At 46.8% G+C, this 21,985-nt stretch overlaps 1 protein-coding gene across 3 annotated transcripts in view; it reads right to left on the reverse strand.

Moving 5' to 3' along the window:
- Nucleotides 1–4,486, reverse strand: part of nrg3a (neuregulin 3a) — a 302,381-nt gene extending 297,895 nt beyond the window's left edge. For 2 of the 3 annotated variants that reach the window (XM_086180436.1, XM_086180435.1), the window contains exon 1: nt 2,196–4,486. In XM_086180436.1, coding sequence (XP_086036562.1) covers nt 2,196–2,913 — 718 coding nt within the window. In that variant the 5' untranslated portion in view covers nt 2,914–4,486. The remainder of the gene's footprint in view (nt 1–2,195) is intronic. The other variant, XM_086180434.1, reaches the window with a different exon arrangement.
- Between the last annotated feature and the right edge of the window lie 17,499 nt (nt 4,487–21,985).

Genomic DNA, 21,985 nt, shown 5'->3' on the forward strand with positions numbered 1-21,985 from the left:
ATGTGACAGCGTTGGGAGGCAGCAGAGACATTCGTCACGTGTTGTCAGTGTGTCATTGATTGCTGCAACGGTCGATAGAATGTGTACATAGCAGAGATTTGAGGCCAGCAGGGAGGAGGGAGGGCAAAAATCTGTGTGCATTATCAAATCGATGGCATTGAGGGCTTGAGGTTCAATCAAGAGTTGGTGAGAAGGAGGCGTCGTTAATGTGAAGTCATTTCAAGAAGCAACAAATGATCGGTGCATCATCGACTCACAACATCATCAACATCCAGCAGACTGGAAACATCACTTCAGCACACGCTCAGAACTCTCCATCAGTCCGGCTTAACTTCCCGCAGATGAAGGTGAAAACTGCACAAATACACGAGAACCCAATGTGAGCTGTGATCAAATCAGAGCTTCAGACCACATGACCCGACCACACCGCTGCACTGCCTCCGACGCAGGTTTGGTTCCCAGTGTTGCCTCTGGCTGGGTTGGATGTTTGTTGAGGAAATGTGTCCTCACTGCTGCACTAGCGCCTCCTCTGGTTGATCAGGGTACCCGTTCAGGTAGGGAGGTAGGCAGCTGCAGGGAAAAGTAGCATCCTCAAAGCTGCTACATCTTCCTCGCCATCAGGAGAAAAAGTGCATCCTATGACTCCACATGTGGTGGAGGAAGCTTGTGGTAGTCCAGGGTGCAACCCCAGAGCAGTGCAGGGGGGCCGAGCAACCTCCAGGACAGCTAGGAGTGGGTTAAAATTGGCGATGGACACTTGGAGGAGAAAAAAGCCCCCCCAAAAGATTTTTTTAAAAACAGAGAGAGGTTGTTTAAATCGTGCAAAACTGCACACAGTAAGTAGAAATGTCGACCACTGGAGGTGCAACAGGTGGCTCGGACCAGCCAAGTCTTCAAGAAGGTCAGCTGATGGGTCGCAAGGTCACCGCCGTCAGCAACCTGAATATTGTGGGTGGGGAAAATAGCAGGCAGCCACATTCCCAACTCATCCGGACCCATCCATGTCAGAGGTCAAGGGTCAGGCAGAAAGTGAGCAAGTGAAATCCTGTCAGGGCAGTGGGTTCTTTTCACGATAACAAGAGCAACAATGTGAAGCAGAGAATAATAAAGGAGACGTACAGTTGGTGAAACCGGACCAGAACCTGACGATGGAAATCTGGGCTTAACTTTGACCTGGGACCACTGAGTGCTCCTGGGTCAGAACCTCCATCGGTGGACTGAGGTTCTGGTGTGATCCAGTTGCAAGAGGGCCTCTGGTTTGTCTTGGTGTAAATGGGACTTGTTAATAAATGGGATACAGTAATCCATAATTCATAAATTCGTCACCTGGAACTAAACCTGAACTGGATCCTGGCCTTCATTTTCACCTCAACTACACACCTGGAATGTTTCATGATGACATGCAGCCCACACACTCGCACGGACCCATCTCTGTAGTTCCCACTAGTTCCTTCAGAATCACATATCGCCATGACAGCACACACACACACACACACACACACACAGTGAAAACAGTGGCAGACACACACACTCTATTGCAGCTAGAAAAAAAAAAACAGTACATGTAAATATTTTATCGATAAATATTTCATTTGGCTGGAGGAAGATGTTGCTGTAGCCAGCTGATAAGAAACGACAGATCTATTCATCTGTGTCCACTTTATCTGACGCTAACGTCACATTACTCAACATGTCACTGAATATCTTGCAATGCAACCACCATTTGAGAGTCGCTCCACACAAGTCCCAGCACAGCTGACTTCGCCTCCAGCACACAAGGAAAAGGTTTAACCATCCACAGCAGAGAGACTGATTATCGACGCCACGCCATAGTTCACGTGGCCTTACTGTACCAGTCAATGCTATTGATCCTCCTTCCCCCGTTCTCAGCCTTCAGGAGTGTCAAATACACAGTTCCCAATATAGGATGGTAGTGAGTGTCAATTTCAAACCAAGTGGTGCGAAAGAGAGTAAAATGTCAACATTGGAAGAAAAAAATCAAATCGTGACAGAGTAGTTTTCACGGTAAAGAACCAAGCAGCCGAAAAGCTTCAGCGAATTAAACACAATGAAGCTGCTCAACCGTGCAACCTCATGAAAGATCAATTCAGAGTTTTTCAAGCCACAAAAAGAGTTCTGCTCTCTAGGGTGAGGACACACTAGAGCGTGAGGTCATACCGGTAAGATCTACTTACGTGTTTTGCGGTGGACGTGCGTGCGGGTGGTGAGCGTGGTGGTCTCCGTAGTAGTATGCTCCAGGGTCCACATTTGTGTAGAATCATGGAGTACCGTCGGATTGGACGGAGAAGGACTGGATGTCGCCGCTCCAATTACGAAGGTCGTCCGCTGTGGCGAAGTGGTTGTAGTAAAACCTGAAGGTCCACGTCCGTTACGATTTCCAGGATTCCGAGGGGTAACTTGGCTACCTGAGGCTCCTCCTCCTCTTGGGTTTATAGTAGTGGTGGTAACAGTGGATCGAGTTTTACCTTTTGCCACCGTTACAGTTCTAGGCGTGGGGTTCCCGCCATTGACTGTAGGAGTAGTTGTAGTAGTGGTTGTATCTGGACCTTTGGGAATCCCACTTGGCTTGGAGAGGAAAATAGGATCCTGGCCTATTCGGTTAGCATCCACCAGGTCTGTTGGCACGTAATCCCGTACTGTACCCACTACAATCCAGTTCAGCAGCATCAGACTCAATGCAAGGCCAACAAAACCAATAAGTAAGGGCACCACACACAGCCATGTCTGCTGGCGAGGCCAAACTGCACAACGCAGGGGACCCTGATCCTGGGCTTGGCCCTCGCCACAACCTCCTGAAGCCCCTGATCCCTCAGGTTCCTCCAGGATCACCGCCCCGGATGCAGCTGCCCCAGAACACTCGCTCATCCTTCCCTGCCGTTCGTTATAGCTCATTGAGGGTTAGTCCTGTGATGAGCATCGGGCGCACGCAGCAGAAAGGTTCCTGACAATGCCAGACATTAAGAAGAGACGAAGGGGAAGGTAAGGGAACCGCACGGTCAAATACACAAATATGTGATCCAAGGATAGCGAGGATGGGAGGGGTGCAGGAGATGCATGCAGACATGCACTCACACAAGCACACACACACACTCAGAGCTGGTGTAGACAGATAATCACCAGATTAGTCTGCGTTTTGTCCTGCCCGACTCTCGATGTCCAACAAAACAACTTCAAGAATTTCCACAGTGGGGAAAAGCCAGAGGACAAGAGGAAGAAGTGATGCCTCTAATGGGGAGAAAGAGGGACAAAGAGAGCGACGGGAGGGAGAGATGGGTGGGTAGGAATGACTTTACATCTGTGCATGTACGAAATCTGTGGCATCGGTGGTGCCACTGCAGCATAAATCCACAGCTTCTCCTACTGAACACGCACGTTTGTCCCCTCCATGAACAATCCACAATGGGACAGCGCCGTCTTACTGAGGAGTGAAACTTGCAGGGTGGGTCCTGTTCATGAGCCACTCAGTGCAAATAAAAATGTAAAAATGGTCCTGATGCAGGCTTTTCCACCAAGTCTGCGCCCCTCAGCTCCCGAAATCTCTTTTGTACCAGAGTAAAGAGATGAGTCTTCTTTTCATCAACACTCTCCTCGGATGATGTGTTATCTTTCTCCCTTTTCAATCAGCCTCCCTGTTTCTGGAGGATTTCTTATCAATCACACTTGGATTTAACCCCACTTTCCTTGCTCGTGCTCTAAATTCCAGAGAGCTCTCCCCCCCCCCCTCCCCCCCAAAAAACAAGCAGCAGAATCCAATTAATTTTCCGGATGCAGTCAAAAAGCAACACTTAAGATGAGGACGGCGGGAGGGAGAGAGGGGAGAGAAAAAGAATGAGGGGTGTTGTCGCGCACTGCTTTCACAGGGCGGGTAAATCTGCAAAAGCAACGCATGATCCTGGCTCCTTCTTCAGCTGGCTGCGGATCAGATTTCTCCAAGCTGTCCGCTCAGCGCCCCGATGTCTCAGTATACTGCACTCAGAACGCCTCCTCCAGTCTATTTCCAAGGAACATTCCGCCACAGAGGAATAAAATGAGCTATGAAGGAGGGGAAAATGATGGATGAAAATGATTAAAAGCAGAGATAAAGAGATGAGAGGACAAAAAGGAGGTTTAAATGTTTAAAACATCCCATTGATTCTTTCTGAGCGATGCCTTTTCCTCAGTCCCAGAAAGACTCTGCTGTCTCAGTCCGCCTCTGATGTCTTGGTCAGGTTCCTGGGATCCTCTACTTGTCCTTTCCTCTGGGATGCTTTCTTGGAGATGATTAGAAATGTGAGCCCGACGCGGAACTTGCAGCCGCAGCAACAGAGGCTCGCTCAACCCCCCTATGGGCTTAGCAACATCGAGCGATGCAGCTGTCTTTACCTGTGGCGATAGTGGTACACATCCAGCTGCTTCCCTGAGCTGCCGCCGCTAAGAGACAGAGAACGAGTGAGAGGAGGGGGGGAAACGCAAGCACAGACAGAGCGCACAGTGGTCGAGTTAGAGGAGAGAAAAAGAGAGAGAGAGAGCAGCAGGGAGGGAGGGGAGGGGAGAGGGATAGAGAGAGGGAGAGAGAGAGAGAGAGAGAGAGAGACGCTGCACCTGCTAGATGCACCAGCAACTGGGAAGCTTGCCCACCTCCGTTAGCAGGGAGGCGAGTGAGTGAATATGCAGAATGCATACAGGAAACAGGGATGGGGGGGTGGGGAGTGGAGGTGTGTAGAGATGAAGATGAGGGCGAGAGAGAGAGAGAGAGAGTGAGCGCGAGAGAGAGAAAGAGAGAGAGAGAGAGAGAGTACTGCAGCGGCAGATGAGGCAGTTACCAGCGAGTCCCAGACGGATCAGAGAGGCACAATGCAGGAGCCATCACTCACCCACTAAACCCCGCCCACTGCACGATGGTAGAGGTTCTTGCAAAATGGATGGAAGATGGATTTACAAACCAAACACCAAACTTCAGTGCATTTAATTACAGCTAAAGACTCTCAAATCTATCTAGACGAAAACTGCCTTATATAATACCCCCTCCCATGAGGACTCTGAACCCGCTGCACTTATCCTGATGCACCTGCACTCTAATAATCTGCTCTTAATCCAGTGTTGGTTGGGATTTGATCCTGTGCCGTTTTAGCATATATCGCCTGTCGTATCCATGTTTGCTGCTCTGACGCTGGTTTGAGCCCCTCGGAACCAAAACCCCTTGGTGGGCCTTGGTCACATGGTCAATCATAAGTGATCCTGATTGGCCTTTCAATGATCACTTGTGGACACAGCACACTGTATCACACTGGGGGAAGCAGTTGTATCTTGTGGCATCATCTTTGTCTTCCTCTCTTCATGCCCTGAATCAATTCATCATTAGTTGCTGTGTTTTGAGGGTCCCCCTGACAAACATGTCATTCATGAAGACGTCCCCTCCCAACACAGCTGGGAGATCCAGTTGATGAAGGTCTTGCTTTTTCATGGCCTCCCTTCTTTATTCCATCAGAACTGTAATCAAGTACAATACCATCAAACAAAGATAACAAAATAGGACGAAAAGGATGGTCGCAGTATTTAATACTGCGCGTGGAGGTTTGTGATGTCATCATCACACGAGACGATGACGATTCTGCTCAGTTTCACTGCTGCGAAAATCTTGAAACTAAACTTGGTCCAGAGCTTTTAACGTAAGTGGAGAAACTTGGAAAGTTCGTTTATCAAGTTCTGCTGCACACCGAAGTACAATTTTGAGGTTCTTGGACTTGATTATATCCATTTGATGCAACTTTCTACTTCCACTCTACTACATTTCAGAGGGAATACTGTACTTTCTACTCCACTGCGTGTATTCACCAGCATCAATGACTTTTCAGACAGAGATTTTAGACAAAATACAACACGCTGTTAATGATTAAATCGGTGGTTTCCAACCTCTCTGGCTTCAGCTCCACCAAATAATGATTTCTCTCTTTCAACCTCTCGCATGGATTCACTTCAATAAACGTTCAAACAATCCAATATCTCAGTGAAAAAGCCTAAAAACTGATTTGTAAAACTGTTTTTCATTTCGTGTCTTTCCACGGCAATCAGCCGTGACCCGCCGCATTGATCTTCTGTCCCTGGATAGAAAACTTTATATCGAGTTCAGCGTCTAAATACGAGCTGCGATTCTCTGCTCTGCGCTTGTGTTTGCTTCTTTCTTCATTCGAAGGTCAAGGCCGTTACCAGCGCTTGCTTTATTTTCATTACATCGGGATTTGTCTTCACTCCTTCAATACAAAGACAAATTCCTCAAATTGCGAAAAACTTTATCAGCGACAAATCTGATGCAAACTGATGCTCCTGGAATATTCATTTCTTCCTGTGACAAATAGGTCAGAGGGGCCAAACACACCAAGAACTTTGATATTTTCATTTTGCAGGTAATAATTGTTCAGTTTTATGTTTTTCAGGTGAGACGCTTACATAAGGAACTATTTTACATTGCTCAGTTGTACTTTCACTGGTGTAATAGATCTGAATTTCTTCCGTCATATTTTCCTAATATTTATTTATCCACCCGCGCCTCATAATCAAGTAAAAAGGGGAGAAAAGTTATTGTTTTGCATGTTATTATTGCTTTTTTAAACCTTTATTAGTTTTTGACATGAGCAGTAGGTGTATTATGTTTTGTAGTTCTGCAGTTCATATTTGAATGTATTTGTTATTGTCCTTCTACCCATTTCAGTGTTAAGTGCTCAGACTCACAAAATGACACGTTCCATTTCTGTGCATTCTTGTGTATCCTGGCAGATTAACATTTAAAAAGAACAGGTTTGTGATGAAGGGCAGACAGAGAAGAAATAATAATTACAAGTGGCATAGAGAAAATAAAGGGAGGAAAAGCGGAGGGAGCACGGGGAGTGGATAATATTTGGAGTTTCACATCACTGGTTACTGTGACTGTTATGTTAATCAGCCAGTTTGAAGAGCTCAGCCTCAGTAAATCAGCTTCGCTTCAAATCAGTTTAACAGCGTACAGCAAAGTGTAAAGCGACCTATAAGATGGGTGATGTAATGCCACGCTCCGCTTCCTCGCCTGTGTTTGTCTTGGTCCCTGTGTGTGAGTGTGTGTACGTGTCAGCCAGGATGTGATGGCATCGCAAGACACATGAAGCCTCAGATATTCATTTGCCTGTAGGAGCATCCGCCCGTTGGTCCCGTGGGGAAGCTGGAGGGGTGTTTTCACACCTTTGAGTCTGCATACAGCAGAAGTCTGTTAAAGCAGCCAGCAACAATGCGGCGGATGGAGGGTCTTGTCGATAATCTCACCGGCAAAAGGCCACAGGGACAAATATTAAATGCAGAGCCATTAACACTTCCAAACCGTCAAGAGAAGTGACACTTCTGTTGACAGACATGTTCATCTGAACCAGAGAGGACACCTGCTGCTGTGACAGGACCAGAGAATTCTCTGCGCCCGAACGTGAAATGTGAAAATCAGGTGAATCCCAGCTCACTCAGTATTCAGGAGACGTGTTAATTCCAACATATATGCTAATAGGTGTGGTTCCACTTGAATAGGGAGGGCACCAGAGAGCCCACCTCCACCGGGGTCCTGGCTATATTTATGAGAAATTAATCTAAATGTCCGAATCTGCCTCCAAATTTAATAGGTTCTTTTTTGACCGAAGCTCCTTGAAAAGCAGCCTGGTGGTCAGAGTTAATCCAGGCTCAGGCAGCGCAGACCTCTGACACTGCAAACGTTGAAAAATACATCTTCTTTGCAGTGTTGAACAAACTGAAATGGCTTCCCTCCATAGCAGCGTTCACCACCAACGCCTGACTGACACACATAACATCCTTGGCAGGATATAAAACTTCATCTATACATCATTTTCCCAGCAATAATAAAATACTGCAGTATAAATGAGGACACTGAAAGTATTCAGCTTGTCTCTGTTGAAAAATTAACCAGTAAATCAGGCACGGGCTCAGATATGTGAGCTGATGTTTGCTGCCTTACCTTTAAATTGCATCACTTTTTAATTAACTTGAGAAAAAAAATCCTGCAGACAAGACAAAACTTAACAGGCCTTAATTAAAGTATACGGTGACCTGTGCTGAATTAGGGATTAATTACTGGTTAGCGGAGCTACGCTGAGTCTCCGCTTCACGCCTCGTCAGTGGGACTTGATGGATGGGGAAGACCCAGCGTCGTGGGGAGTAGCAGTGTTCCAACCAAGGCACTTGTTCTGTGTTGATTCCATACAAACACGTGATCAGCTAACAGGATCCTGAATGATCCAGTGAGTTAGCTTCTGTAGCTAAAAGCTGATGTAAGGCGACAGTACAACACTGAGGACAAGGCTGAGTCCCAAGATGGAGGCTGAAATTCATGGGTTAAAAGTAGAATACTAAAAGTTTGGTTCGCTAAAAATTGAATATAAAGTGTTTGCTAACCTCAACAGTTGTTATGAATGAGCAAATACTGAAAGAGTTGGAACTGTAAAGCTCCATAGGCTTCATAGATGAAGTGTTGGAACAGTGAGCTCCAAGTTCTGGCTAAGAGTTCACGAATCCACCTGTGCTTGGACAGCGAGGCAGCAGACAAATGAGCTTCTTCCAACTTTTAGTTTGTTTTTGTGTTGGGAGACTTCTCAGACTTTCTGCTTTCCTGCCTCTAGTTGTTGTTCCGGGAGTCAACACTGTTATGAACCCGTCAGTGTTTCTACTGCCGTGAGCGGGACCAGGGTCTGTTCTTACACCTTATTGTTGAGCTTCTGACCGTGTAATAGTCGTAGATGGAACTTTAGCGTTCTCTTCTCTATTTCAAAATGCCATCTGTTGTTTACTATGGACTGTGTAATCCTATCATATAGGTCAAGTCTTAGATGATGATTTGCAGTTGTTTGGCACGTTGGATATCAGCTTCTGTAATACCACAAATCCCACAAATTCAAAACCAACTCAGAAATAAATTCAAATGTTGTCGTCGCCATCAGAGGCGGGAGAAGAGTCGCTGGCGAGAATGAAGATAACCTTAACTTCTGTCTGCAACTGGCTTCTTGGCTAAAAAAAACACGCACAAAAACATTTCCTCAAATCCCCAAAAACTTCACATCAACCTTTTTTCAAAAACATCAGCGTTGAAGTCGTCCAGAGCAACAATCGGAGCCCAAGAACTTCATTTATTTTCAACTGGAATTTCCAGTCACAGAAAATCTACAACACCCTCTAAATCAATATCAACAGGCCGGGTCACAGGCCAGGGATCCTCATCCGCACACCCGGATCACCAGCCTTTGGGTTCTGCTCCTCCTGAGATCCGCAGCTACACAGCTTAATTGTTCTCAAAGTGTTTCACCTTCAGTTACACCATAAATCTGCAAATTACCCTGCAATTTCTCACAATAATGACAAAATGATTCAATTAGAGTCCGATTAGCTCGCCCGAGATAAAACCATCCAAAAGGTAATAGTTCACACAGACCGATGTGTCGGACAAAAGGCGAGTCAGTGAAATAAATCCTGAAACAGAAGCTCCCGACCGTCTGAAACTTGCAATCTATTTTTGATTTGTTGGAGTTCCACTCACATCAGGTGGCTGGATCGTGACCGTGAGAAGCAGCCTCCACAGAAGTTGTTTGACCGGAGGGGTTCATGTATATTTATCAGAGTTGGTGTACACGTGATAAATCTTTCAGCTCAGACTGGTGGCGTACCCTGGCACGCGGGTCAGAGGTCAGCCTGCCCTCCAACCACGGAGTTAAAGGTCCAGTTCTCCCTCTGGCTCACGTCTCACCCGCAACGAGTTGCATCCTTCACCAACAGCCATAGAAACCGAAGACGGCAGCAGAACTCTGAGCTTGCAGGTCTTTTGTCGAAGAGGAGATCATTGCTAGGCAACACATTCCCACGTCGTCAAATACCAAGACTGCAAGCTCGTCATAGTTAAAATACATACTTTTGTCAGGGTCAGACATACTGTACGTGACTCCCGGCTGGAGCTGGGAGCAGCTTCTCTCCTCTCAGGCGGTGGCTGAAGCGACGGCTGCATCCGGTCCAGATTGGTGCCGGACGCCGTGGAGGAGCTCTCTTTAATTGCGCAGCAGCTCATGCAGGCCGCTCCCAGATTAGCATCCTGATTCCAACATGTTTCAGCGTCGGGTAGGAGGATTATGTCGCTATGGCACGTTTGATCCCTCCATGTGATCCCTCACACATTAAAATGTCTGCAGGGTCGCGCCCCGGGGGGGGGGGGGGGGGGGGGGGGGGTTCCACAAGTAGCCCATGCATCTCATACACAAACCTACACATGTAACCAAGTTCTCAGGGTTGTCTTCCGGCAAGGCTTTTGACAGCCTGCATAGGAGTCACACATGAGATATATACTGGCAACTAAAATTCAATTTGTATGCTGAAATTTTTAAAATGCTTGTGTCACATTTTTTTTCAGAGATTAAAAAGGAGACAGATTCCCCTCCCTTCACAAACATCCTGTAGGAGTCACGGTGTAAAATATATGCAGAATAAAGCTTTCCCTGCACAAAACCAATATGACATATCTTATAAATAACTGTAAACATCCACCAGTGGCATGACAGTTTTGTAATGAGAAAATCTACGGCTTAAAACTCACTTTGCTTCTCTGCGCTTATACGGTTGAAGACATCCGTTTCCTCAATTACCCTTCCAGCGTCAAACAGAAATTTCGGCTCAATCGATTGCAAAAGCAGCTCAGTGATTTTGTCCGAGCTGGCGTCCCCCCGGGGACCCAATGATGGAGCCCACAGGGCGGCCTACACACTCCCAGATGAACAACAGCGGGGTCAGAGGTCACCTCTCATTAAGCCACTACCAGGTGTTTTTACAGTTTACTGTTACAGATGAATTAAAAGGTATGTGAGTTTCCGATCATTGGGACGGGATGTTGGCTACATTAAGATGAAGCGTGTGTGTCTGTTATTCTCCAGCAGTTCTTCAGCTCTTGTGTTTCTCCACCGACGGACTGACGCGAGGGTTCAGTGCTGCTTCAAGGTGGAAAACTGAGACGCCAGTATCTTCCGTTCATGCGTCTCCAAACACACTCTGACATATCAGCATAACAAACATATGGAAGATGGAAAATCTTACAACAATTGTTACATTTTGCTAAATATTGTTTTTCCCTTTTGCAGCTGCTGTTCATCATTGTTTACTTGTTTTAACCAAAGCATGACCTTTCCTTGACCTTGTGTGTGTGTGCCTCAAGCTAAGCCTGAACCGCACACACTGTCAAATCAATCCTAACATGTTGCATGTACCGCAGCGGTTTGCTCAGCTGATGCCGGCGCTGTGCCGTCACCGCAGCCTTGAACTGACCTCCGCCTCAGGTTCGCCAGCACAAAGGGGTTTTTTTTGTTCACCCACAGCTGACGCCGCCACATGGCGGCCAGTGTAAAAAGATCAAACTGCTCAAATATGAATGACGTTTCTGTTACCGCCTCAACTTCTTCACCTCAAATGTTCTCAGGAACACACTTTGGTCAGCTGCACTGTCGTAACATGGCCACCATGTTGGAATCGGGTGCCACGTGCTGTCATTTTAGAGGCGCCATCTCTGCACAATGGGAATCTACAGGACACCCAAAATAAAACTGGTGTCACTTATAGGCCAACCAGTGTTCATGGAAGATGGAAACACCTTTTGCCAACGCTTGGATGTCGCGAGGACTGCACTCCCATCACTGAGCTGGAGCCCCACAGGGGATGGAGGGATTCATCCGGAGGTGAATATTAAAACAGTAAACCTGTCTGCTGATCCGATGGACACAAGAGGACGTGTTGCTTGGGAGGCTCAACTGAGGGCAGACCGGGACGCTTGGCCCAGAGCTGCCTCCCCCACCGTGAGCCTTGTTAGCGGGGCCAGAAATCTATCAGCTGCATCTGAGATACTGGGGGCTTTGTCAGGTGTAGTTGTTTGTTTCAACAATCAATGGCCAAATGTTGAGGCGCAGCCCGGAGCCAAAGGTTTTCAAAATCTACACAATACCCTGTCCCAGTGAGCGACATTTAACAGCTTTACTACCATCTGTTTAGCCATGCAACCTGATATTCTGAAGCATTTTAGAGGCTGGGACTTCTCTTCTGCTCCTGATGTAACACGACCTCACAGTTTCAGGCAGAGAGCCTCTAAATGTCAAAACGACGACCCGGACTGACCCAGGAGATTTCTGGATCTGTTGTGTCGAGCGCAGCACAACTCGCCTTAATTGGCCTTGATTCCTCGCAGCAATCCTGTAAGGTCCTGATCATTATCACACCGAGTTCAACCGGCTCATTGACAGTTGTGTTCTCTGAGCAATCGAAGAGCCAAAATGTCACCCGCGCAAAACTCAAAGGACAACTGTCTCACAACTCCACACCAAACCCACATCTTGCCGTGTGCTCAGGTGGTTCCTCTTGTGTTTGAGCCAAATCTAAGGACTTATCAGGTGCTCCGTCCATGTGGTGATGTCATCCTCTCAGCCAGACAGGTTGGAGAGCAGTCATTAGCATAAAGGTGTTGTAAACCACACCCTCTTTGTACTAACGCGTATGAAAGTAATTCACTGTTGTACAACCCCTGGAATCGTCAGCAGGAGGAGCCCAAAGTAACACGCAGGACAGGTTCAGTCTTTGTTTCAGCCGCTGTGTTTTCTTTAACCCAAAACGTCAGCATCCAACCTGAACCAAGTGGTTTTTATGATAAAAACCAAGCCGGACGGCAACCAACTGAAGGATGTGACTCCAATGTTGGTAGCGGAGGACAGAGACGCTGCATCGGCTCTCAGCTTCAGCCTGGCACCCCCCTCCCCTCCATGTGGTGCATGCTTCTGAATGGGGAGACGCCACCCAGCCTGACACCTGGTTCACTCTTGATTGTGAACATAAATCAACCCCAGAATGAATCTCCTTTGCTCTCTTTGTATGTTTGTTTTCGCCAACTGTTTCAGGTTTTTCCACCTGTCTGAAAATCGTCTGTGCTGAGCTTCTTTGTCAGTAGATCTCATTAAGTCCTTCAAAACACTCAAGCTGCCTGAAGCCTCCGTGATTCGTTTTATCTCTGATTTGGGATTACATTAAAATAATCCAAATGAGGTCTGTGGGGTCCTCGTTTGTGTCATCTTTCTCAACCAAACTTTTTATAATCCTGTTTAGTCTGGAAATGTCCATTGATTTGGAGAGGTCCACTTGTTGTGGAGAGTGAAACCATTAGCAGCTACTCAGTTTTCATCGAAGGATTGGTGACTCATTACAAACGGTGGAACGCTGGCACTTTTTGCCACGGACTGAGTGAGCAGCTGCATCTACATCCACTATAGTGAACTGCAACCTGAATATAACGTGTGAATCCAGACTGGCGGCTTTATTTTAAGCTCATCACACACATTATTCAGTGTGACTTCAACTCAGCAGCAAAGCACACTGATAAAAATATTCTTTTAATCTAAGGAACTAGAGTGCAGATTGTTCGGCTCAATCAATAACTGAGATGATTCATCAGCACAATTCAATATACGAATCCAGGAAATCAGGACCTTCTTCACATTGGATTGGTGCGCCCAGTGGAGCGTAGCTGAAGGCTGAAGGTGGCTGCACATGGGATCAGACGAGATGGCTTCATCAAGGTCAGCAGGAAACACACCAGACCTGCAGAATCCAGACCTGCGTCGTCCTCAGGCTGAGTTTATACAGTCTGAACAACAAATAAATAGATGACAAGGGACAGGGCGCCGTGAAGGCTGCCATGACAGTGACATGGTGGCAACACAGCATCGGAGGAGTTCTGCTCCACGGCTCGAAAGCGCAGTTCTGAGGAGGAGAAGGTTGAGGAGCCGGGTCAGCGGGGGCTGGTTGGCCTGCAGTCTGAACAAACGCCTGAACGTTGTCCTCATGTGGGCCTCTGAGGCGCTCCTGGCTAAATGTCAACAGCGACTGGCGTGTTTAAAGTTTCACTGGTTAACCACAAAATGTCTTCAACATCAAGCAACATCCAAAGTGTTGAAAATACAATTAAATCGACTGCAAACTTTCCAGAGCGCTTGACATAATGAGACTGAGGCGTCTTCCTCTGAAATGATGGACCCCAAACGGTGTGATGACAGCGCCGGATAATATGGTACTAGTAATCATCCGTGGTACTGCTAGTCTGGTTCCATCAAGGAGAGTGATTAGAACACATCGGTAGCAGATGGCAGAGATGATCTGACATCACTAAACTACAGCGCCAGGAATCATCTGATTTCTATCAAATCTGTCTCCTCCCACTTCAGATCTGCCTGTCCTACTGATGGATGCCTCTTCAAAGTTTGTGCTTCACTTCAAAGAAAAGAGCTGCAGTCAACTTGATGTCAGGACACGGACGTCCATCTGATGGGAACACATTCCAGCAACGGAGGAAGACCTTCCACAGCCTTCATAGCATCCAAGGACGCCACAAACATCCCATCTGTCAAACAACCGCTGGAAACTGGAACTAAAAGTCCAATTAAAATTCAAAGTCGGTTGCAAGATTAAATAAAGATGCAAATGAAACAAACTCTTCAGGTAGAGAACATTCCGACCTGGACAAGAGTGATGACACCAATTCATCATTTTCTGATGGTAAACAGCTGCTTCGGCTCTTTCAAAATAAAAAGCTGGGAGCTCAAAGCCGTGCGACGGCGTCTCTCCGGGGTTTCCTCCAGAAGAAGGAAAGCCAACGAAGACCCTGGACTGGTGTCTTCAGACAAGCGCGAGCCCTGCAGGCCGATAAGTACGGCAGAGTGGCTGAGCGCACATCCAACCAGAGATAATGCCAACAGAACCCAACAGTATATTTCCATGCATTCATAATTCACTGGAGTTGAAGTCCAGGATGAAAAATGCTTCGGAGGCGTGTACTGCACCCGCTAACCAGCTTGGTTCACCTCCACAGGCAGCAGGTGTGAGAGCCGCAGCCCTGCCCGACTGGGACGCACACACATTCTGGGTGTTTCTTTTCATGTCCACACTCAGCTCGGCCCCAACGCAGTTAATTTCATGCTTAGCTGAAGCTCTGGGCTATTACACAGTTGTTATACAGCCTCACTAAAATTAAACAGAAAAGACAAAATGCAATTTAATACAAATGACCAGCAAGTGAGACTTTGGCAAAGAAAACATCAAGAATGGACTAAATGACACTATATTCGGATTATTTTTATCGTTGTTGTGTTGTGCCTGCGGGGGCGGGGGCAGCGGCGGGGGCAGGGGCAGCGGCGGGGGGGGGGGGGTTTATAAAAGGCAACAAACCAGTTTATGTTTCTTTACTGAAGTTTAGTGTGATTAACGTCAGCGGCCGACACGTTTGTCCTCTTTTCTGACTGAACTATAGAGGAAGCCCTGATACTCCTGACTCCCTATTAACAGCCATCAAAGCTTGTGATCAATAAGCCCAGAGAAGATGTGTGTGCACTAATTAACAAGAGAAACACACCCACACACTCACAATGTACAGATGTACACACACAAACAGCCTCTATAACCAGGGATCGTTCTCATGTGACTCCGCCACTGTGGCTGCTCTGTGCTGGTTGCCATGGTTTCTTGTCATGTCACTGTTTTACTAATGAGGGAAGAAACAGTTGGGGTCTGTTCATTGACATGGGTCGCTCACCCACTTAATTACCCCAAGGGGTGACCAAAGGGGGTTATTTAACAGGTTGTAGGAGGAGGTCCTGGATAGTGAACAAAGGAGGAGGTAGTTGTGACGGAGGCACGGAGGAGTGAGAGGAGACGGTGAAGAGGTTCGAAGAGGAGAAGCGAGTCCGAGAGTCAGCGCGGCGCTCAAGCAAACATGACTCATCCTTCACTTGAATACAACTTTCACCTCGTCAAGAGCTTCCAGTCTGGTTATTATATATATTATAAATATTCAGATGTCATCTTGAGCAGAGATTACAGGTATCACTGATGACTCTGCCTCCACAGCCACACGTCTACATTCAGGTGACAGCTGGTTCTCTCGCTGCCATGGCAATTATGACCAGAGCAACGCTGGAGAAACGACAAGGCTCCGCTGCAGCGGGCACGTGGACGCAGGGAGGAGGAGCAACGGTGGAACTACGCCACCCAGAACTATTTAAATATCAGGTGAATTTTCATCAAAGCTGAGAAACGTCGCTGTTTCCATCACGTGGTGTGAAGTGAGTGAACCAGGTCCCGTTAGAAGATGGCGGTGGAGGCAACATTATGATGGACGCCAGAAAATGAGGCGTCTCAAGGAGTTACTTCTGCTTAGCCAAGTTCTAAGAATAACTGGGACGACGGCGGCGGCAGGAACAGCTGCTCAGCCACGTGACTGAACGATGACTTACATCCGTAGACTTACTCCTCGTTCTGGTAAAATACCTTTTTTTGCGTAAGCGAGGTGGTAGCACCTGGGGGTTCCGGCCAGGTCTCCCTTCACCAGCACCCAGCGCCACATCAGAGCTTTCAGGAAATCAGCTTTTTCTTCCAAGTCAAACTCAAGTTGAGCTTTCGTGTCATAAATGCCATTTCCAAGGGACTTTTCTGTCCACGCTGTATTCAGGTGCATTTTCTGAGGGTTAGTTTAAGATAAAATAATAACCAGATCAAATATCCTCCTCCTGATACATCGATATATCCGGATCGACGCGATACATCACACTGTCAATCACGAGGGAGCCCTGCAGGGAGGAAGGAGCCGCTGGTCGGAGCAGGCCATCAGAGGCCTTCCAGCTGCAGCGATAACAACATCATGAAGGAAAGGCATTTCATGAGCTGATAAGTGTTTTCTGATGTTTTGGATTTAAGACAGAAAAATAAATCAATGTGGGGCTTATTGCCTTTTTAACTTCCAAGACTGAAAGCTCATGCTACAAATTATGATAGAGGGAAGTGAAGAAAAGACACGCTTCTGTGCTATCTACACCCCCACCCCCTCCTCTCCTGTTTCCAAATGCACTCCAGCATGAAGTTCATTTCAATGAAAACTCTTTCAAGTCAAAGCCAGTCTATGTCGTAAATGAAGAAAGTGGAGTGTTCCATCAAACACGTTTACCCACTTTGATCTTCCTGACAGCTTTGGCAGCAGAGGAAAAGATAGAGGGACTGTGTGTGCGTGCGCTTGTGTGTGTGTGTGCGTGTGTGTGAGAGAGAGTGTGGCGAGGATGTTCGTACAGGATCAGCAAACAGTTTCATTGTACATCATTGTCTCTCATTGTTTACGCCGATGATGTCAAATCTTTATTCTAAAAGGTTTTACCGATCTTTTGTGTGAAAACACAACTGGTGACCATCTTTGGTAGCTGGACACTTTGATCACGTCTCACACACAGCATCAGCAGCACTAACTGGAGTTTGAGTGGCGCATGCGTGACCTTGGCATGTTCAACCAAACCAGGCCGTTTCCCCGTGAGCCTGACACAGCAACGACGGAACGGAAACTATCAGAAACGTCCCTGGACCCGTGAATCGTCACGGTAACTCAGCCGTGGGTCCATTCATTTGGATTTGATTTTAATGTTTATGGACGCAGCAAAATACACCAAACTACCTGAAATTAACTAAACAGGCGTTCCGCTTGCTTGAGGTGGTTTTTGCCTTCTTCAAAAGCGACTAAATGTGGAAGCTGGGAGACGGAAAGTAAACCCTAACGTAGCTCTTTGTCCTGCTGTTGTCTCCTCGGTTTCTCCCCGACTTTGTCCCCAGAGAGGCAGCAACATCTTCAGTACAGCATCATTTCTAAACTTCACTTAAAATTTTCTTCACACTCAGTGGAATCATGACTCGTGTCCACTCAGTGTTGCAAACCAGTATCCCGTAGTTGCAAAGCAGGAGTGCAAACCTGTCTCCTGCAAACCCGTCTGCCCTTCTTGCACTTCCTCAGTGGATTCTGACATCAGAACGGGGCCTCATATTGAGATGGACGAGTTACATTTGATTTAGTCAAAGTCTACTACGTCTCAGAGATCGGCGGGTGAGACGGGACTGAAGAGTCACTCCTGCCCCGTCACAATCCCACAAAATCATCCTGTTCTGCCCAAATCCCGCAACAGAATGAAAAATAATACTTGTGTCGCATCTCAGTCCCAGAAGAGTGACTCCTGTCTCATCCTCAGTTTATATGTGTGTGTGTGTGTGTGTGTTTCAGCCACACCATTTGGCTTTAGTTGACAGTATTTGTGGCTGCAGTTGTGAGTGTGTGGGTTGATGTGGACTCATACTCACGGGACTGCAGTTTTTTATGCCGAGTGGCGAGGATGGTTTTCACGCTCATGTGCACTCGTCCTATTTAGAAATGGGTTGGCTGGGTTTTTGCAGGCTGCTCTCATTCACGCTTCGCACTTACAGCTACGGAATATGACGTATGATGACATCAACACGCGTAATTGTGCGGTAGGAGTGCGACTTTGAGACATTTCCAACCGTTTCTGTTCACATGTATGTGAACCATAGCTGTCTTAGACACTGCTTTGTCCACTGAGAGTGAAACACGCATCCACGTGTTGCACTGCTGCAGACATGCACCGATCCCTCATGGTGCTGCTGAGTTGCAGCACCATGCGTGTTTATGAGACACGTGTGAGGAAACTTTGTTGGTTTCTGTAAAAGTGGAGCATCTGAACTAACAGTTGAGTATTAGCCCTGCTGAGATGCTGCTATCACACATGCAGCCCACTACTGCTCACTCTTCCTGTCCAGGTGACGTGAGGAACACGGAGCTGAACCCCCCCGAACAACTGTCAGCCTCTACTCCAGATGCCAAAGGTGGAGGTGTGCTTGAGACGTGGGCCATGTGAGATCGTGGCTACGTGATGAGCTGGAGTGTCTGGATTTGACAACATGTTGCCTGGACTCTTTCATGTTCCTGGCCCTCCATCTCCTCTCCCCCTGGTCTCCCCCGGTTCATTGAGCGGTGAGCAGTGTAAATCTTTAATGAGGCGCCCTCTGCAGAGAGTGTTTGCTATAACATGAAGGGGTTTGTCTCAATGGGCCCAAATGGGGTGGGAATGCAGGGTCGGTTAAAAAATAATGCTTCAAAAAAGAAATGCACACAGGTGTTAACTTATTCATGTTCAGACATAGCAAGTAAAACTTCCCCTGCCAGCCGACGGCCAGTTTCCAGCCAGCGAGAGTCAACTGTTACCTGCTGTAGCATTTCCAGCATGAAGCAGTGACTTCTGATCAGGACAATAATACATGGATGCTATTATGATATCGAATATGTGGTCCAACACATTCCTGCTGCAGCACCTTCAGTAGCACCTGACTACACCCCATGGATGGTCCCAGCATGAGTGGGACGGTTCAGACGCGGCATCGAGGTGAAACACAGTCATTTAGGACCTACAGGGAAAATGTGTGTTTCTGAATGCCTCCACTTTGAGACAATAACACAACAAGTACTCATTAAAATTGTGACTGATAGTGGGAAACTAAATGATACATTTGTTCAAATTAGATTAAAAAAATATAAATACTGTATCAAGGTTGTGGTGCTGCTCCAGTGTTACCACACACAACAGAAACTTGTCTGACAGCGTCATGGAAGCTGCCACACGTGTCAGGAGGAGTGCGCGTCGTTTTCCAGTGTGGGTCTCTGGGTGACAGTGAGGTTTCAGACACTTCTGAAGGCTCCTGTATCGCTCATTAGTATCCTGCAAGAGAGAGCCTGATTAAACAGTCCGTGGCAGCGAGGGAAATCTCATTCAGCAGAAGTATTTAATTATTCTCAAATTATCTCTGTGCATTTTACCAGGAAAATAGATAAACCTTCCTCCCTGGATAACTCTGAGCCTGAACTTTCATCTGAACCAGAATCACAACACGGGGCAGAGAGAGAACAGTGTGTGTTTTGTTTGCGTGGTTTCATATATCAGATATTTGTATTTGTGGAAAATCACATTATTGGAGCAGCTTCAGCACGCATACGCAGTCAGTGTGTACGTCAATGAATTATCCCTAAAGTCGGAACAAAATCCACCCTGTCAACTTGAGATGCGCAGACAGAGAGATCTGTGATATCGCGCTCAGAGAGCATGCATTAATATCCCAACATGCAAACATTAAAACTGGAGTTTCCAGTCAGGGTTTTTTTCACTCTGGGAGCCTGAAGCAACACGTCCTCGTGGAGAAGAAGAAATCGAGGTTCAAAAATGTTTCCAAATCAAGCCTGTTACATATATATATATATATATATATATATATATATATATATATATATATATATATATATATATATACTCTGCTCAAAATTCTAGTGTTAATGACCTGGAGGAAAAGCCTGATTAAAACTGAGTGTGCTGCGTGCGTGCGAGCGTGTGTGTGTATGTGTGTGTGTGTGTGTGTGTGCGTGTGTGCAAAGAGTATTATTAGCCTTTCAATATTCAGCCCCATGGGTGTGGGGGTGGAATCACTTTGTAACTGATGACATCATCACAGTATTTGGTCCATGATAAGAATTAAAGGTGTGAGGTTGACTGATGAGTATGAGACAACCTGAATGAGTCAAGAGGGTGAATCGGCTCTGCATCGACTGATCTCAGCGTGACCCGTGAAGGCGCCTTGTGTTCAGGTTTTTATAAAAATGATAGAGGACGTTGCTCCAAACGCTGAAATACGGTGTCACTAACACACCACATCCAGAGACGCCGTGACATCACAACACCTACAGCTTCGAGCATTGAAGGTGATGTTGATGTCTCTGGTCGGATTCTCTCACCAAAGCCATTACAGGCTTCAAGAGAGAAGCGACACTTCATCACTTTATGTCGCTGTACTGTTTGTTGTGTTGTCTGCATTCAGGATACGCATGCACAACTAACCTCGGAACATTAATGGGAGAATAAACAGCCGTTTTCAAACTGCATGTTGAAAGCAACACAATACCGGCAGAGCACCCTCCCAACATCAGCCACTACAATCCTCCAAATCATTCCAGATGGAGTTCTAATGTCTGTACATACGTGTTACATAAAAACACAGACACGCACTCAAAAGTGCACACACACAATGCTGAACAACAGCAATTGGTCCACTTGTGATTGGCAGATCATCCAGAGGCAACATGAAGCCTTTCTTCAACCCTCAAACTGAGCTGTCAGTCAAATTGTAACAGGGCAACACTGCAATATGGGAGCTGAAAATAGCCTGTCGACACCTCGGGCCCTTCAGGAGACACGCGGGGAACAGAATGTTCCAGTCAGACACAGAGCTGAGAGGCCACATTCACCTGCAGAGTCTGAGGTAATGTGGAATGGAGTCACTCACGGGCTCCGGAGGAGTAAAATTACAAAACTGAGAATAATCTAGTTCAGAATATTGAAGAAAAGAAAAATGCTCATGCCAGGGTTCGACAGAGGCTCCTCAGAGCAGCTCAGGTCGACATGAACAACTTCATTGTGTGGGGGCGTGGTCATGGGTCGTGTGTCATAACCGAACCCTGAACATCTCTCTTTAATCTCTGGGTTAAACTTTGATCTCAGTCATCTTGAGGCTTTGATCTATTGGCGAAGACAATCTGTCCTCTCAGACTGTCATTCTGACTCTTCCCAGTCCAGACACTCAGAACGCAGACTTCCAACTGCACATCCTTGAGGTGCCAGGAATATTAACACACCAAGTTTTGCCACAGGTGCTGAGATAATTGAATCATTCAGTCAGACTGAGAGATTAGAGCAGAGATTGCAGTTCAACATTTCTGCTGATTTATTTTTTTATGGGTGGACTGGAGTGCCAGGAAAAAACATGCCACAAAAATAGATCAATAAACTGAACCAAAACCAAAAAAAACTTCAAATCTTCTCCATCTCAGAGTGAACAGAAGAACCTGCAGATGGCGCTGTGCTTCTCGGGCAGTGACATGCAGAGTCATTCTGGAGAGCTGGCAATGAATCTTTCAGTTCCTGACTCCTCTCAGGTGGTGTAGGCCAACACTTGTTGGCGTGGAGCGAGCGCAGGGACCCCCTGCTGAGACCGGCTCCTTGTGTGTCAGCAGCAGCCCCGCACAGACACA

The sequence above is a fragment of the Aulostomus chinensis genome, chromosome 16 (genome assembly GCF_037954235.1).
Source record: "Aulostomus chinensis isolate RoL2024-O1b breed Wild chromosome 16, RoL_Achi_v1.0, whole genome shotgun sequence".
NCBI lineage: Eukaryota > Metazoa > Chordata > Actinopteri > Syngnathiformes > Aulostomidae > Aulostomus > Aulostomus chinensis.